General features: G+C 42.1%; 1 protein-coding gene across 7 annotated transcripts in view; it reads left to right on the forward strand.

Annotated features, from left to right (window-relative positions):
• The window catches only part of LOC115112221 (nuclear factor of activated T-cells 5-like), a 51,143-nt gene that overhangs the window by 10,364 nt on the left and 22,541 nt on the right, over positions 1-18,238 (forward strand). For 2 of the 7 annotated variants that reach the window (XM_065011945.1, XM_029639134.2), the window contains exon 1: positions 16,331-16,406. Coding sequence is in view for 2 of the 7 variants with exons in the window: in XM_029639129.2 (XP_029494989.1) it covers positions 9,778-9,793; positions 16,278-16,406 (145 nt within the window). In the remaining 5 variants the exon portion in view is untranslated. The other 5 variants (XM_065011944.1, XM_029639132.2, XM_029639129.2 and 2 more) reach the window with 4 other exon arrangements.

The following is an 18,238-nucleotide window of genomic DNA, read 5'->3' on the forward strand; positions in this document are numbered from 1 at the left end:
GAAATGAAGACTTTTTTTTATGTCAACAAAGATGTTAAATATTTAGAGGGCTAAATCATAGCTGTCAGGAGCTTTTCCGTTTGCAGCTGAGGAGACACGGTCAGGTTTCAGTGTAGGCTTACAGCTCTTCTAGTCCCTCCTCAAAGAGCATGGCTCCTTATGTGGACTTCGTGACATGTCTGCCCCACTTGGATCCACCGCTAATGAGCATTGTTCATCAATCTTAACCAAAGACCATAAGCCTTTTCCTCTTGTGGTAGTTTTCAGATAACCCCTTGCTCTTTAGTGCTATTTAAATTCCTATTCCTGATTTGTGATTCTTCTTAAAGCTGTTTCTCTCCTCCCTCCCTCTGCTCCTGCCATTGCCACACCAACACGTGCTCTGTGTCAGAGAGCTTGCCCAACGATAGATTATTATACACAGGACGTATGCCAAGGGCTTTGGCAACACTGTGACTTCAAGGGGGGTATAAAGAGACAAACATTCCAGCACACCATAACGGTTGTGCAATCTTAATTTCCTGTGTTTTCATTCCTTTTTCCTGAGTCACCTGTTAGTTCTCAGGGAGGTGGGGGCAGAAAGAATGGCGCCTTTTGGAGTGACAGTGTCCTATTGTTCCCCCTAACATCCTGTCATAAAAAATATATATATTTTATGTTTTATGTAAGTAGCTTAGCTACCCGTCTTAAGTCTCAATAACTTGTAATTGGGAGCATAATAAGGTTCACTTTCACTGAAGTACAGTTAGTTATAATTTTACCTCAGCTGAACTGCCTCTTAGTCACAGCCTGATAAATTGTGAAATGTTAGAAGGGTTTTGGTGAGTGGGAAAACCAGACGTCATCATCAGGTATGACGGTGCCCCACTGCCAAGCTCTGAACCAGATGGAACCTGTTTCTGGTTAGAGATGGGACTGATTACATTTTATCTCAGGGCCTCTTGCTTGATAGCACTGTTTAATCAATCTGTGTGGCAAAAAAATGGGCTACTACCTTTCTCAAAACGTATCTGGAACAGCATTCATTGTCCCTCATAGTTTTGAATCCCATCCAATACAGCCTTGGCAACCGAACAATTCTGCTGAACTAAATTATGTAGCTTAATTCATTTTGTTCTTCTCAGGATAACACACTCGCCTCCAAACATTGCAAACTGAGTTTCCATCAATTATTTAATTGTGGTGGTGTTGGCATGTACCATTGCTCTGATAATAGCCTCATTCTCCCATGGTTATTTCTAATTAATCAGCAGACATTCTAAAGCCTTAATTAGATTTTGTGCCAAATCCTCTTAGGTGATTAATATACTGTAGGTGTGGTCTTAGTATGGCAAGGAGAGGTGAGACTGAAGGACAAATTAGCACTGCCGTGCAGCACTGGCCAAGGTAAAGAACGCTCCAACCCCACACAGCCCTCCATGCGGCACCATCATGGTCCAACTGAATAATTCAATCAGGATTGTGGTCAATGTGTACAGCAAGCCTATCTCATCACGGGTTAAATTATACAAATGGGTAAATACACAGTTGGTTTCATTTTGGTTGTTCTGACTGCTGTTGCTGCAGTCCTTCATAGTGCTCTGCTCAGTAATAACCTATGTTATTTTCATGTTTGTCGATTATTCTAAATGCATCCACAACCTCCCTCCCCAACCCCCATGAAGGGGGAGCCTCAAGGCCAAAACAACCCTTCCTAACATCAATTGTTAATGCCAAATATTTTATCAGCTTATTTCAACAGTCTTATCAGCAGAGTCAACATGCGCCCGTAGCAAAATCAAGAGAAAATACACAAAGGTTCCAAATTTGGAGCCTTGTGACGCTGCAGGCTATTTTTAAGCATATCACTAATAACTCTCCTGGGCTTTATAGATGGATGGTAGGAAAGGAGTCTCTGTTTCCCAATGCTCTACAGAGCTGACGTTTGACTGTGGATTTCATGGGCTGCTGGGTAAATGGTTTGGAGTCTTTCATAGTTCTCCTATGTCAACATGGCTGGTACTGATAGAGCCTCAACCAGTAACCATTGTTCATCAATCATTCACTTGGGAAGAGATGCATTTTCCTCCTTCATATGATCCTGGGTAAATCATAGGGCCGGGACTATACCAGTATTGCGATTGATTTTTTCCATTACAAAAATGAAACCATGAAGCAGACTATTTGGTCCTTTAACCTGTTGTGTGTAAAATATTGTGTACTATATCTTGGAAAATAAATAAATGTGACTCTGGATGACAACATAATGATGTTTGTTTCCAACATTGGGGCTGTTTTCCTAAAGAAGTTCAATCCACATTGTTTTGTTTTCTTGCCATGATACTGGTATCTTCCTGATCCTAGTAAATAGTATTTCCCTTTTTGTCTTTTAACAAAATCTAAATCTAATCAATTTGTATTTGTCACATACAGAGTTTACAGCAGGTATAAAGGGGGGAGCAAAATGCTTATGTGCTAGATCCACTGAGGTATAAGAAGAACTAGAAACGGACTACAAGATGGCTGATCATTGTTTTCATCTTAATCTTCTCACATTCGCATATACCGTTCTGTGGTTGCTGCCAACTTTCTTACTGGGTCTACGCCGCCTGCGCAGTAGCACTCTGTGCGCACTGGACAGACAGCAGTATCGCGCGAACCTGCTCCGGGAACTCAGTCAAAGAAGGTGGGCAGCTAAACAAGCCAACCGGCACTTCCCCTGGCTAGCTGGGGTCATGATCTCAGAGCAAGAATAAAAAATGTTAACTTCTGCTGTGAGTGATGAAAAAAATATTAAAAAGGACTCGCAGCGACAATTATTTGAATAATTCAAAATTGTTTTGTGCATAAAGGGGGTGACTAAAGTCTTATTGCAAATTTTATAATTCGACTTCTCTACGGCGCCGTCAATGGGAATTGTCTTTCTTGGCCAGGATTCAGTTAAACTGCAATACTGTAGGTGCAGTCAAAAGTATGCTTCCAGACTGGAACCCTGGCCCCTTGATTAGCTCCCTCAACAATGCAGTACTTCAGTCAATAACAATAATACCGAAAAAAGAGTAAAAAAATAACAAGTAATAACAGAGGTAGTATGCATAGTAATAATGGACTGTAATTACACTATTTTTATACATATAGAGTGGGTAGTGACTTGGTCACGCAGTGAAATAAATATAATATAGTAGAACTGCAGTGTTGACTGTGTGTGTGTGAGAGCTATTAGTACATGTGGGGGCTTGTTTGTGTGTGTAGTCAGTAGGGCTGGGAATTGCCATGGACTTCACAAGACAATATTATCACAATATTTAGGTGCCGATACGATATGTTTTGCGGTTCTCATTATTCTAATATATACCATGGGGCAAAAAAGTATTTAGTCAGCCACCAATTGTGTAAGTTCTCCCACTTAAAAAGATGAGAGAGGCCTGTAACTTTCATCATAGGTACACTTAAACTATGACAGACAAAATTAGAAAGAAAAAAATCCAGAAAATCACATTGTAGGATTTTTTATGAATTTATTTGCAAATTATGGTGGAAAATAAGTATTTGGTCGCCTACAAACAAGCAAGATTTCTGGCTCTCACAGACCTGTAACTTCTTCTTTAAGAGGCTCCTCTGTCCTCCAGTCGTTACCTGTATTAATGGCACCTGTTTGAACTTGTTATCAGTATAAAAGACACCTGTCCACAACCTCAAACAGTCACACTCCAAACTCCACTATGGCCAAGACCAAAGAGCTGTCAAAGGACACCAGAAACAAAATTGTAGACCTGCACCAGGCTGGGAAGACTGAATCTGCAATAGGTAAACAGCTTGGTTTGAAGAAATCAACTGTGGGAGCAATTATTAGGAAATGGAAGACATACAAGACCACTGATAATCTCCCTCGATCTGGGGCTCCACGCAAGATCTCACCCCGTGGGGTCAAAATGATCACAAGCAAGAATTCCAGAGCAAAAATCCCAGAACCACACGGGGGGACCTAGTGAATGACCTGCAGAGAGCTGGGACCAAAGTAACAAACGCCTACCATCAGTAACACACTACGCCGCCAGGGACTCAAATCCTGCAGTGCCAGACATGTCCCCCTGCTTAAGCCAGTACATGTCCAGGCCTGTCTGAAGTTTGCTAGAGAGCATTTGGATGATCCAGAAGAAGATTGGGAGAATGTCATATGGTCAGATGAAACCAAAATATAACTTTTTGGTGAAAACTCAACTTGTCGTGTTTGGAGGACAAAGAATGCTGAGTTGCATCCAAAGAACACCATACCTACTGTGAAGCATGGGGGTGGAAACATCATGCTTTGGGGCTGTTTTTCTGCATAGGGACCAGGACGACTGATCCGTGTAAAGGAAAGAATGAATAGGGCCATGTATCGTGAGATTTTGAGTGAAAACCTCCTTCCATCAGCAAGGGCATTGAAGATGAAACGTGGCTGAGTCTTTCAGCATGACAATGATCCCAAACACATCGCCTGGGCAACGAAGGAGTGGCTTCTTAAGAAGCATTTCAAGGTCCTGGAATGGCCTAGCCAGTCTCCAGATCTCAACCCCATAGAAAATCTTTGGAGGGAGTTGACAGTCCGTGTTGCCCAGCAACAGCCCCAAAACATCACTGCTCTAGAGGAGATCTGCATGGAGGAATGGGCCAAAATACCAGCAACAGTGTGTGAAAACCTTGTGAAGACTTACAGTAAACGTTTGACCTCTGTCATTGCCAACAAAGGGTATATAACAAAGTATTGAGATAAACGTTTGTTATTGACCAAATACTTATTTTCCAACATAATTTGCAAATTAATTAATAAAAAATCCTACAATGTGATTTTCTGGATTTCTTTTCTAATTTTGTCTGTCATAGTTGAAGTGTACCTATGATGGAAATTACAGGCCTCTCTCATCTTTTTCAGTGGGAGAACTTTCACAATTGGTGGCTGACTAAATACTTTTTTGACACACTGTACATATATACACACAGTGAGCTCCAAAACTACTGGCACCCCTGACTGGCAATACACAAACAATACTTTAAAAAATATAAACAATATAATTATAGAGAAACTCAAAATACTAACATGTGAGAAATACTGTACTTTATTAATGTTTCAATGGAACCAACCAAAATCATTTATAGATCCTCCAAATCAAGTTTACACAATTAATGGCATCCTTAAAGATTATTGTAAATAACATCTAACAAAATTAAACCAGGAATTAAATTCCACTTATTTAAGTCTTAAGAAACTATATTGAGCCATTACATCACTTCCTGTTTCACTAGGGTATAAAAATGAGGTAACGCATGCAATATCCCTTTGTCATCCAACACCATGAAGAAAACAAAAGAACTGGCAGTTCAAAAGAGACCGATGGTTGTAGACCTTCATGAATCTGGTAATGGCTACAGGAAGATCCACAAACAAATGAATATACCACTGAGCACTGTCAGAGCAATTAATAGAAAATTGAAAAGATTTGGAACAGTTGAAAACCTCACAGGTAGAGGACGCAAATGCATTTCCCCCCCAGGATAGGGAGGAGGATGGTGAGAGAATCAACAAAATCCCCAAGAATCACTGTGAAAGAATTGCAGGCCTTGGTGGCATCTTGGGGTCACCAGGTTTCAAAAAGCACCATCAGACTCCACCTCCACAACCACAGGCTCTTTGGAAGGGTTGCCAGGCTCATTCTGACGCCAAAACAAAGACGCAAGCGCTTGTAGTTTGCCAACCGTCATTTAAATTATGACTGGAAGAAGGTGCTCTGGTCAGATAAGACCAACATTTAACATTTTGGTCAGATACAGCATCGGCATGTTTGGCGTCGAAACAGAGATGCATAATAGGAGAGGCACCTCGTACCCACGGTGAAATATGGTGGTGGGTCAGTGATGTTCTGGGGTTGTTTTTATTCCAGAAGTCCAGGGGCACTGGTTAAGATTGATGGCATAATGAATTCCACCAAGTTTCAGGCAATTTTTGGCTGAGAATCTGGTTGCCTCTGCCAGAAGGCTGGGACTTGGCCGTAGGTGGACTTTCCAACAAGACAATGACCTAAAACATACCTCAGAATCCACACAGAAATGGTTCTGTGACCACAAAATCAATGTTCTGCCATTGCCATCTCAGTCGCCGGACCTCAATCCAATCGAAAACCCGTGGGTTGAGTTGAGGAGGGCAGTTGAGAAGCGGAAAGCCAAGAATGTGAAGAATCTTGAAAGGATCTGCAAAATCTCTCCAAATGTGTTCTATAACCTTGTCAAACATTACAGGAAAAGACTCCATGCTGTTATCCTTGCCAGGGGTGGTTGCATTAAGTACTAAATTAGGATAAATAAATCAAATAAAAGGAGTGCCAAAAATGATGAAACCTTGAATTTGGTGAAATGTATTTTGTATTAAATAATTGTATGATTTTGGTTGGTTCCATTGAAACATTAATAAAGTACAGTATTTCTCACATGTTGGTATTTTTAGTTTCTCTCTATAAAAATATAAACAATATAATTTAAAGTATTGTTTGTGCATTGCCAGTCAGGGGTGCCAGTAATTTTGGATCCCACTGTATAAATACTTACATTTTATTGCTGTTCCGTGTTACAAACATATTGCTCACCATATGTCTTCTGCAGAGGGACGAGAGAGCCATGAGAAAATGAATTTGATCAGTTGTGGCAATAAAAGTGCTCAAACCAAATTGGCTCCCTATTTAAAAACAAGATGGAGAACAAGCTATGAAGGAAAAATACTGGAACTTTGGTGCAACTAGCACAAAAATATTGCGATATTGTCAAAATGAAACGATACATCGTCCAAAATGATATCCCGATATGTAACTGTATGGATTTTTTTTTTTCATCACTAGTCAGTGCAATTAATCTCTACGGTGCAGATACTCTCTGAGGTAAATTAACTCTAATTTCAGTGTTGTATGGCTGGGTGTTTTTCTGATTGTCCTGTTTGGGAGGCTGAGAAGCTAAAAGCTTGGCTTGGTGATGTCATGCAGTGAGTGTACTTGTGCGTACTGAGTGACCACAGGCCTCCTTGTTGCCTAAGCATGGTTTTCCCGCTGGCTGGAGAAATGCCTATGTGGGCACACTAAGCTCATTGTGAAGCAGCGTCCTTGTGAATATGGGGGAATGGCAGTCCTGTGATGTGTCCTATGAATGAGACAAGCAGTAACAAGATAGATATTAGCAGATGGACCTGATTGTGACTGACAGCCTGATGGTATGGTATGTCCCAAATAGAAGGGAAACAGATTGTCATCTGTAGCATCCACTGATCAGCTAAAACAAGCTCAATAACTCAATGCATGCACACACTCTTATTGAATATGCATTCACATGTATTGTGAGTAGGCCTATGCCATCTTAATTTACCCAGTTTATCAAGAGATTTACCATTCAAATAAAATGTTATGTAGTTAGATTGGTAAAAACTAAAAAAAGGCAAATGTATTGTTAGATTTTCTTTAATTGATGAATTAATGCATACATGGCTGTCTCTGGGAAATTTAATGAAATTGAATATCGGCCTAAAATATCGGCCATCGGCCTCTCAAAATTAGTATGGACATTAGCCCTAAAAAAATCCATATCGGTCGTTCTCTAAACAGAACATGCAAATCACAGATGCAACAGCATTCGTCCTTCTTACTGAATTCCGATGCGCAGTTTGAAGATGTTAGAATAACTGTCCACATATAATGTTTCTCAGCCAACAAGATGAGTAACGAACAGCAAAATCTGTAGCCTATGTCAATCTACTATCCTCCATAGTCAAAAGGTTGACCTACTCTGTTGGTCAGCTTGTTGTTCTGTGCGAGAAAGAAATCCAAACAGACTCTGGGACAGTTGTGCGATAATAGATCCCATATTCATACAACTAGTACATGAAAATAACTTTAAAAAACATTGAGGCTGATGCAACAGATCAGAACTTTTGGCTTAAAATTATGATAAACAATTATTTCTTAACATTATAGCTGTGTGGCAATGCACACACGTCAGTAGGCTATGCGTGAATGTTCCTTCCATAATGCAATTAGAGAGAAAACAACAGCGTTATCAAATGCACACTGCACATGCAAGCGGTTTCATGTGACAGAGATGAATGAAAATATCCATTAGAAATGTTGAGAGATGGGACATCTAAAGATGCAGCAACAAACATGGGTTGCTAATATGACTAGGATTGTGCCTTAGGCTACTGGACAATGAAAGAAAGTTGATTTGAAAACCAATAGAACATGAGAGAAATCAGGCTAATTGTTTCAGTGGCATATGGAGTTGTTGTTTTTAATAATTACCTCCTCGTTTATAGAAACAGATTTTGGCTCAGCTACTTTGAAGCAATGTAAAGACATGCCTCATGATATGAAGTAAAACGTTAAGGTTTCACACAATACGTATACGTTTTCAAAATGTATACTGCCTCCAGCTCTTGTGGTGGGATTATCTGAATGCTGCCCACTGTTGCCTAAGTACTTGAATGGTGAATGAGAAGCGCTCTTCAATTACCAGTTGAGAAATAAAAAATAGTATCTATCTTTAAGCGTGACCATCAAATCTGTAGAATTGTTGCACAATGATTGGGCTAATAGAAGCACGTTTCACTCCAGCAGCAACAGGATCTGTAGCAGCAGCTCTCGCACAGATCTTCCACTCAAATTACGCTCTGTATCTGTCAACTGTGCATGCGTGATAATTAAGAATCATAACAACTAACAAAAATACACGCACAATTGAATTCCACAGTAGGGCTCACTGTGACTGGCTAGTTTATCCTGATGATGGTTGGTGGTGTTGTCTTGCGAGCCAGTCGGAGGTAGGCCTAATCTGATTCCAAGAAGTGGTCTCTGGTCACCATGAGATTAGCTGGACAGAAACAGCAAGCAGGTCACGATCTCTGAGCCTTGTGTGACACCAACGGCTGCCCTTAACCCAGGACCTGGCTGCCTTTCACAAACAAACACAGATGGAGAAAGAATAAAGAGTGAGAAGACCAAAGATGCATAGACGACACAGATCACATTCTGAGAGGTGATATGGGACCTGATAAAGATAATGCACAGTCTATAAAACCAAACCTCTCAACTTACCTTGTGATGCGTTTCACTCAATGGTTAACAAACCTCAGCTAGTTTGTTTCTTCCCCTGTCATACTGAATGGAATAAATGACACACACTAGGAAGCACATGGAAGGGAAATTATAAACATCCACTCTGTTAACCCCTCTGTCCATGCACTGCTCTTGCATTGGTCTAAAATTGTCTTCTTTCATCTCAGTGTTAAGATATTGTTTGCGTGAGATGTTATGGCGCTGTACTAATGGTCAACCACACAGATACACACTGGACTGGTTGTGTGGAAAGAAGCCTGAAGTACATCTGCTCTCACCTAACCTCTACACTCCTCGTGACTCCTTCCAAACATTGTACTGCAACTGGTATATAACTCAAATATTGCCACTCATTAAGTAATTTATTTGAGCTATTTGCCCCAACAACATTGTTCCAAGTAGTACAGTGATTTGAAAATACAGATAAAATTGAGAATCCTCATCTTGTTCTTTGTGAACAAATTCACCTAAAATGTCCCTACGAAACAGGAAGTGCACTGGACGCTGAGGGTATGGGCCCCTGTGTAAGTCACACATTGTGTTTTGTTTTTTCTTTCAGGTGGTTGATTCCTCTCTGTCTCTGTGTGAAGAATAGATCTGCTCTGGGATTCAATTCCATGGAGAGCATTGTCATAAAACATTCATCAGTGGATGGCTTAGGTGACAGGACATGGCACAGGAAGTAGGTGAGAAGACCAGACCTGCTCTATTGGATTAATGAAGCCATTATGTTTTTTTCTCAGGTAGTGAGAGATTGTGACTGGTCTGGGGCTGAGGATGGTCACATTTGCATTTGGTTTCCGGTTTTCAGGTACCCTAGATGGAGATATGAATGTTCCTTTGGTTATGCACAGATAGAGACCCCAGTTCAGCTGTATGGTGGGGCAATGTATTGGGAACCTGTAGGAGTTTCTTCTATGACTGGAACTGTGTGTGGGAGAGAACATAAAGTAATAGTTGTGTCTGTTGTGCTTTTAACCAAACTGTTTCCACAAGACTGTGACTGACACACATCATCACAGTGTCTTTGTTAGTCTTTTTTTGCAATGTCCTTGTTGGAGGTGTGCTGGTGACCACATCTATAATGATGTCAGTAGGCCGTGTGGTCCTTGTTTACACCTCTATTTGGGCAGCGGGCACAGCAGCAAGAGATGAGGGTTGATGACGGTACGGTGACACTGGTAACGCGCAGGCCAACTGTGCTATGAATTGAGCTTGTCCCCTAGACGTCAACACATTTACATTAATCCCTGACACCAGAGCTGGAGACCCCTCATATTTGTTCTCCACCAACCCTCCAGTTTTCCTGGAGAGAGTGAGAGGGGACAGATTTGCTGTTGGGTGATACCGTGGAAGCATTTTATCACTCCATCCCTTAGTTGTCAGGCGCATTTGAATCATGCCTCTGTTAGGTTGGCCAAATTGAACCGAAGGGCATTGCAGTGGTTGAGATTGTCATAGTTGCCTTTGGGGAAACCTTTTTGTTGTGGCTTGAGTGGACTCTTGGTGATATAGGTTACTGTTGGGTGTGAGGATCACAGTGGACAGGGTAGGCTAGGCCTACTTGTCAAATAAGTTTTGGTTGACATTTGTGGTGAATACTTTTAGCACTTATTTTTGTCGCAACAATTTCACCATGTTTCAGTCATACATTTTATCAAGTCGCATGGGTGGCAACATCTTCCTTCCTGTTGAACAAATTTGAAGCCACGCTTTTGACGTCATCATTCAGCATTCCTCACTCAAAATCGTATTTTTCTGTGTCAATGTTTTACAAAGTAGGCCGGCCGGCCGTATGTGACTTGTGCTTCAATGGTTTGTGTTGGTTTGCCGTTAGGAGTGTATTTTGCGAAGATGTTGAGTTCTCCCTCTGGGCTCATACCAGAGTAGCACCTGATTTGAATATAGAGTTGATTGATGGCTGCCCAGATCCTTTGACTGCTTTAGATGTCAGGGGAGGCCGTGGGTGGCGTTTAAAGAGTTGAACGATTATTATTTTATTTTTTTAACACGTGTGTGTGCGTTACCATTGCTTACTGAGATGATTCTGCAGTATTTACAGTAACTCTGGCAGTTGTTGAAATAGCCACCTGTAATATTAGGCTAACTTATTTAGGGATATATGTGTCTGTTTTTCTCCTCATTAGCTCAGGAGAAGAGACAACTCTCTTCTGGAAAGTGCCCCCATGTTCCCTGTTGCTATGGTGTCAGTGGCAGCCCTCATGTAGGCTTGGTTGTAAACATATCAGGAGTGTTGTAAATAGCTCACTGCAGGTGCCAGCCCTCTGAATGTGTTTCTCCCTGCCTGGGTTGCACATCAGATGTGCTGCTGTGAAGGTAAGCCTATTCTTTATCCTTCCTAGTGTCTCTTCATTTAGTGTTGTCCCACCATAATGTAGCCTAGCCACCCTGCACCTTTATCCTACTTTGGCTGTTTGTGTTTTTCTCAATGGCCTCCATTTCTATTTGACAAGCTTCAAATGACAAGTTGAACAAGCTGATAGAAAAAGGTTGGTGAACACCATAACAAGACAAGTGGTGGGAGGGGAGGGGCACAGAAGGGGTGTTAACAGTCATTCGGCCAAAAGCACAGTGCCACGCCCCAGGTGCTAGGGCTAGTGAGAGCAAGCAGCAGGAATGTGAGGGAAATGAAAGGGAGTGTAAGTCCTGCCTTTCCCATGGTGAGTGGTCTCTCTTTACACTTTTACTTCGACATAGAGTTGTGCAGTCAAAACTGAACACAAGGGTGTCACATGCTATGGACACAATTTTTAACTGTGTGGATGTTTAGAGATCCACTTCGCCTGGATTTTTTTATTTTAACCTTTATTTAACCAGGCAAGTCAGTTAAGGACAAATTCTTATTTTCAATGACGGCCTAGGAACAATTGGAACAACTGCCTGTTCAGGGGCAGAACGACAGATTTGTACCTTGTCAGCTCAGGGGTTTGAACTCGCAACCTTCCGGTTACTAGTCCAACGCTCTAACCACTAGGCTACCCTGCTTCTAAAGAAGATGAATCTTTGAACAGTAGGCTACATGTGGCAGAGTTGGGCTAAATAAATTGTACCTTAATTTGTACCCTATCATCATTGCATGTGTAGTAACAGCATTATTTATTTGAGAAATGGGATGGTGGCATCTTTCCCTTCATTCATTTTAGTTTAGAAGCAGATCAAATCAAATAATTGGCATCTTAAATCCAGTTTTGGAGCTGTGAACTGATTCACTTTCTGAACTGTGACGTCTGTCAGAATAGAAGAGGAAATGAAGTTATCCTCATTTTCAGTCTGACTTGATCAAATTCACAGAACAGCAAAACAGAGCGTATTAGAATGGAGGCAACACATGGTGTCAAGTCAATGTGTTTATTTAGCCAGTTAATGATATTGACCCTTGTTTTTCTTTTCCCCATGCGAAAGGAAAATCGTGTTTAGCGATGTGAAAAGAAAGCACTGTGCTCTGTTTGCGAGGGAGGAAACTATGCAGCAGAATAGGAATTTTCACTCTTTATAAAGTCCTGGGACTGTGGAAACACTAAAACAGGCCAGCCACTGATTCGAGAGCAGAGCTCTGAGAGCAGAGTACACACTTTCTGTCTGTGCGGTCTGCATTCTGTTTACTGGAAGGGCCCCGTGCAGAGTGCACATGTTCCCGCATGTGCCATCAGTGTGGCCAGGGAGGACTGATAGAGGGACTGGTAAACGGAGCGGCAGACTCAGAGAATTGGAGAGAAAGTGTGCGTTTGTTTATGCCTTTCTTTTCTGAAGAGGTTACCTAACATAGAAGCATTCCAACCACACCAGGTCCCCTTGTGCCGCTGCAACGTGAAGCAGGGATGAGGAGGCGGCGGACTTTGTCATTTTCAGGCCCCTCTGTGTGGGAAACTGTGTTTTCATCCCGAATGAGCCGTGCTGTGGGACTCTCAAGGCCTGTGGGCTTGTTTCACTGCTTGCTTCCCAGGTTAGTCTGTAGTGGACAGCCAGCGGTAACAATGGGAGGGTTAAGTATCTGATACACACACCAAACCCCGGGACTCAGCTGCAAGTAATTAAAGCTGGCAGTTGGCAGAGAGTCAGGCGACTGTAATGGTCACTGTAAGTTCATACCATAATATTTGGAAGATGAATAGGGTCTGGCAGTAAACTTGTTGTATTGTTGTTGACCTAAGGCTTTCTAGCTCCCCTCCCTCTGTCCTGTTCACCCTAATGGGGGAGTCCGAGGGAGACAGGCCCTCTGTAAATCCTGCTCTCTCTACTATAATCACTTCTGAAATGCTACTTATTGACATGCGAGGGCTTTTGTTGTGACCTGCATAGTCTTGTTTTTTCCATAGAAGTCGTTCTCGGGTTTGAAAGTAAAAGATGGTTTCCTTCTCAGAGAACCCTCAGCAGGCCATTCATTTGATTCAAATTTGACACGACTGCATGGATTCATTCAGATCTGGTGTTGCAATCTCAATCATAAAGAGAAAAGTAGCTATTGAGCTTTTTGTCTTGTAAAATATATAAAGTATCAGCAGGGGCTTTACTAGGACACTAAAAGCAATCTATTCAAATGATAATTGGGATAGGGAATTTGGTGCTCAGTAGGACTTGTTTGTTTGGGCTGACGATGGCCCTATTCCCACTACGAGATATGAAGGTCTGAGGAGCGGGGTGGTGAAAGAAAATTCAACTTTTCAATTCACATTACATCCTTGCTTTACCTTTCGTAGTGGCAGGCAACACAACATTCTTTGTCCGCAGCTCAAATTTAACATAAATATCACAGTAGCCACTAGCCATAAAGCACAAACTATTCAACAATATCCAACTTTTCTTCTAAAACATATAACATTGTTGAATAATGCAACCAAACCATATTACACTCTTGAATAATACAAGAATTCACAAGCATGTATGTGCAGACAATTAAAGGGTTTGTTTTCTCGTCCATAGCCTACACTCGTTACATTTTAGCATAGAGTTGCTATAACGGCATGTTATAGCAAAGTTCGCCTATCAAAGCTGTTTTATATGGAAGCCCATAACTGCCACAAAAAAAAAAAATCCTCATGATTTGTCAACGTGCACAATTAGTCTGATATTCAGTCTGATCAACTGTAGTCTAGTGATAACAACCACAACTGCAGGTAGCCTAGAGAAGCCTATGCGATTCTATCCCATCTGCGCCTGGCCAGGGGAACGTCATGTTTTTATAGCCTACGCTATGTATTTATAGTTGGGATGTAACGATTCACCCGATTTTTCAGTTGTTTAACATCGGTCGGTGGACCTCAAAACGATCCAAATGTAGCATGCATAAGTCAGAAAATCGATTCAAACATTGCGAATCGCCGGTTCACTTTTCTTTTGTGACAACTGATGTGTCCTCTCATTCATTGTCAAACTAGCCATTGTCAAACTAGCCATATATACTAGCCACATGGGGAAGGGTTGGGCCAGTAGGGATGTTCTTGTCCCATTGCTCTCTAGCGACACCTGTGGTTGGCCAGGTGCAATGCATGCTGACACGGTCGCCAGGTGTTCGGTGTTTCCTCCGACACATTGGTGCGGCTGGCTTCCAGGTTAAGCGGGCATTGTGTCAAGAAGCAATGCTGCTGGGTTGTGTTTCAGAGGACGCACGGCTCTTAACCTTAGCCACTCCCGAGTCCGTGCGGGAGTTGCAGCGATGGGACAAGACTAATTGCCAATTGGATACCATGTAATTGGGGAGGAAGGGGTTAAAAAATAAATAATAATAAGAAGAAATATATATTATTTCAATAGTTCAGGTTCACCATCAGCAATCGTTTTGGTACTTTAAATGTCAAGCGTTCAAATCAGTCGGTTTTGAGATGGGGTGAAATCCAAAGTTGCGCTATATTCATTGGCTATGTCATAGCTAATTTGTAAACAATAAGTATTGATACATTACTTGCCCAAACACTTAATCTGCAAAAATGACAAATTAATTAATGGGCACAATTGATTTCAGAACCAAAGTGGGGAGACAAAAAACATAAACTACATTGCCCCCCTAAATCTGATAGTGGTGGTAGATTTCTAGTCTCTCTTATGGCTCAGATCAGGCTCAGTGCAGCCGGCACCAACTGCGACAATTTCAGAATGTAACAGGCTGTTACTGCAATTTCAGGTAAAAACTCAATAAAACAAGTCTCAAATATTAGGAAAACGCCTTTTCAGCTGTTTCAAAAACATTGCTCTGGTATTGCCATTTATACTTTAGGAGTGTTGGCTCAATGAGACAATTCTGTTCGCACTGCCCTGCTTCAAGGGGGCAACTGTCGGGCGAGTGTCATGCGCTACCTCTGAAGTAATATGTGTAACCAACGTTATATTAGTAAAAGTCTAGTAAGTGTGAAGAGACTCTATCTGCAGAACCATAGATAGTCCTATTGAATGGAGTAGTTGAATGTGTGCATGTTCTGGTCGTCATCACAAGTAGTGTAGCGCTTGAAGTCACCTCCTTCCACACCCGCTTTCCTCCAGTCCTCCTCAGCCCCTATTGTTTTCATTGTGGTGCTCATCAGCATACTTAACATGGCTCGGGGGGCATTGCGCTCTTGTTCCTCTAAATAGCTCCCTGACATTTTTCAGGGAGGGGGCCTAGCAAGACCTCCCAGGCCCCTGGCACAGGCACGTGGGGATGGGGGTTGGTAGGTGGTAGGGGCATCCGGGCCGCAGCTGATAGGCCAGGCTGTCGAGACATGGTAGGAATCTGGACTGGGTCTGTATTTATCACTATAGTGCATTTTATAAACTGCTAGGTCATTTTCCAGAGTGCTGGCCAGGCAGGATAATGCTCTGGGCCTGGTACAGGGTCAGTGTCAACTGACAAAGGCATGCTGTACCATGTTTATGAAGGTTATTGTTTTCGCTGTTTAACCTTTTTCTTGATGTTTATAAGGAGAGCCTATAAGTATAGGTGAAAGGAAAACAAGAATCATACTCACAGAATTGTATTTTACAATTTTACTCAAATTTTGAAAAGGAGGAGCTGCAAATTTAAACTTGTCTTAAGAATTCTGAAAGAGCTTCATCTACAGTAAATCTGCTGACTTCTTTGCAAGCGCTCTCATGCTGTTAGATTATCAACAACCTTTCAAGTCCTTACAAAGGGACTCGACTCATCTCCTGAACCCCCCCCCCTCTCTCTCTACACAGAATCAGTATATGACCTTCTCCCCAAAGAGCTGCAGCTGCCATCCTCCACTCAGCAAAACCCAGCAGCAGCCATGAGCCAGAAGAGCGGTGGAGAGGCAGTTCCTCCTCCCTCAGCTGCCCTTGACTCAGGTAAGCCCCTCCTCCTCTACCCCCTCGTCTCTTCTGCCTCCATGGTAACAGTGAGCAGTGCTGGTAATGGTTCCATCCTGTTTCCTGGAGTCAACCCTTCTTTAGGCTACCTGCAAGACCACTTCCAACTACATTAGGGGTAGGCAGCACACAGTCTGTACCTGTAGGCTTACACCTGCATGTAGAGAGTACAGCCAATAGGCAAGGAGCAGCTGCTGAAGACCGGAGTTATGAGGCCTTATTGCCCTCTCCCTTGGGCGTCCTGTGGCCCTCAGAAATCATACTGCTCACAATGCCAGCCAGCCATCCCTGGGCCCTGGGGGCTTGCTCACATCTCTGAAGACTGAACAGTTCTGACTGTGAGTGATGGGAACGACCTGTTCCTGTTTTTTTGTTTTGGTGTGCATTATCCCCTGGGTTTTTACACAGAGATAATTATTGCAGACATGCAGAACTATGAGCACCTTTATATCATGATCTGTTACTGGTTTCTATAAACCTCACAGCTCAGATGTAATCAGCTCCAGCTGCAGCCCCTTTTAGAATCCCAATCAGAGGGCTAGACTGAAAATGAGCTGTAGTAAAGCATTGCCTGGTTTTGTGCTGAAACAATGATTCTATACAGGGACTCTAGGATCCAAACATCTCTTTATGACACAGGCCTACAGGTTGCAAGCAGATCAGAAAGGCCTCTTTTTAATGTGCTTTAGAGTAGACATTTTTAAAGGTTTTCCCATCAGGGCGTAGGGGCTGTAACACACAATCAGAGAGGGCATTCTTGTTCTCCATAGAAATCCAACTTCATGATCCTAGCTCAACAATTGGCTAAACGGATTGCACTGTTTTGAGTGGTTGGGTTATGCCAAAACAAAGTCATGCCTACAGTCCTTGCTGGGAACACTGTGCCTTGCAGTTGGAGTCTAAAGAAACTCTCTTCATTCCATGCCATTAGAGGACACCCCTGATTATTTCGGGGCACACAAGACCTACCGAGTCCCCATCTTTTTGGGCTGTCTGAATGATCTTCAATATGGCAGTCTGTCTATTTGGGGTCCACGAAATCATGAAAGGCAAAATGTACCCCATTAATTGACAATAGCAATTGGCTCCCAGTCTGTTATTGTACATGTGTGAAGATAGATGTTATAAAAATGCAAACCATCTCTCTTTGGGACAAGACACAAGTCAGAAGCCGGGTACAAAACCATTTCTGTACTGCTCACAAAATCATTGTTTGAGATTCAAAAATGTGAAGTAATTCAGTGATATCTCTTTGCAAAATTCCAGAAATATCACTAACTGTTTACTTATGTGTTTTGCAGCTATTTTGCTTAACCAGTTACTGCCACACCATTAGTTCAAGTAGTATCTTCTGACACCATGCATCAGTCTGTGTAAGGCTAAATAGTACATCTCGTACACTACAGTACTTGCACATAAGGAATCCAGAGAATCTAGTATGTTTGCAACTGTAGGCCTAAATGTTAATTAACCCAATATCATATTCAAAGCAAGAGGAAAAAATATAAGACAAAACACCTTTTTCTGGTTAAATCTGTCACAACCTGAACGTTCAAAATGCAATTCACTTTAGCTCTTTTTACTCTGCCCCTTACCAAAGTGCCCCGGTTTAGAGTGAGTTTCAGTAGAACCAGAAGTCTGTTGCCTTCGGACATCAGTGCTTCAATGCAGCCAATGCAGCCCTCAGACAAGGCGGGACATACTGACTGTAGCTGGAGGAAGGTGAAGTATTTTTCAGTTTACATGAAATTTAATTTGGGACTGTAGGTTTTACTGCAAATTGGCCTTACTTCTTCTGGCTATCTCTTCTT

Source organism: Oncorhynchus nerka, linkage group LG27 (assembly GCF_034236695.1).
Source record: "Oncorhynchus nerka isolate Pitt River linkage group LG27, Oner_Uvic_2.0, whole genome shotgun sequence".
Lineage (NCBI taxonomy): Eukaryota > Metazoa > Chordata > Actinopteri > Salmoniformes > Salmonidae > Oncorhynchus > Oncorhynchus nerka.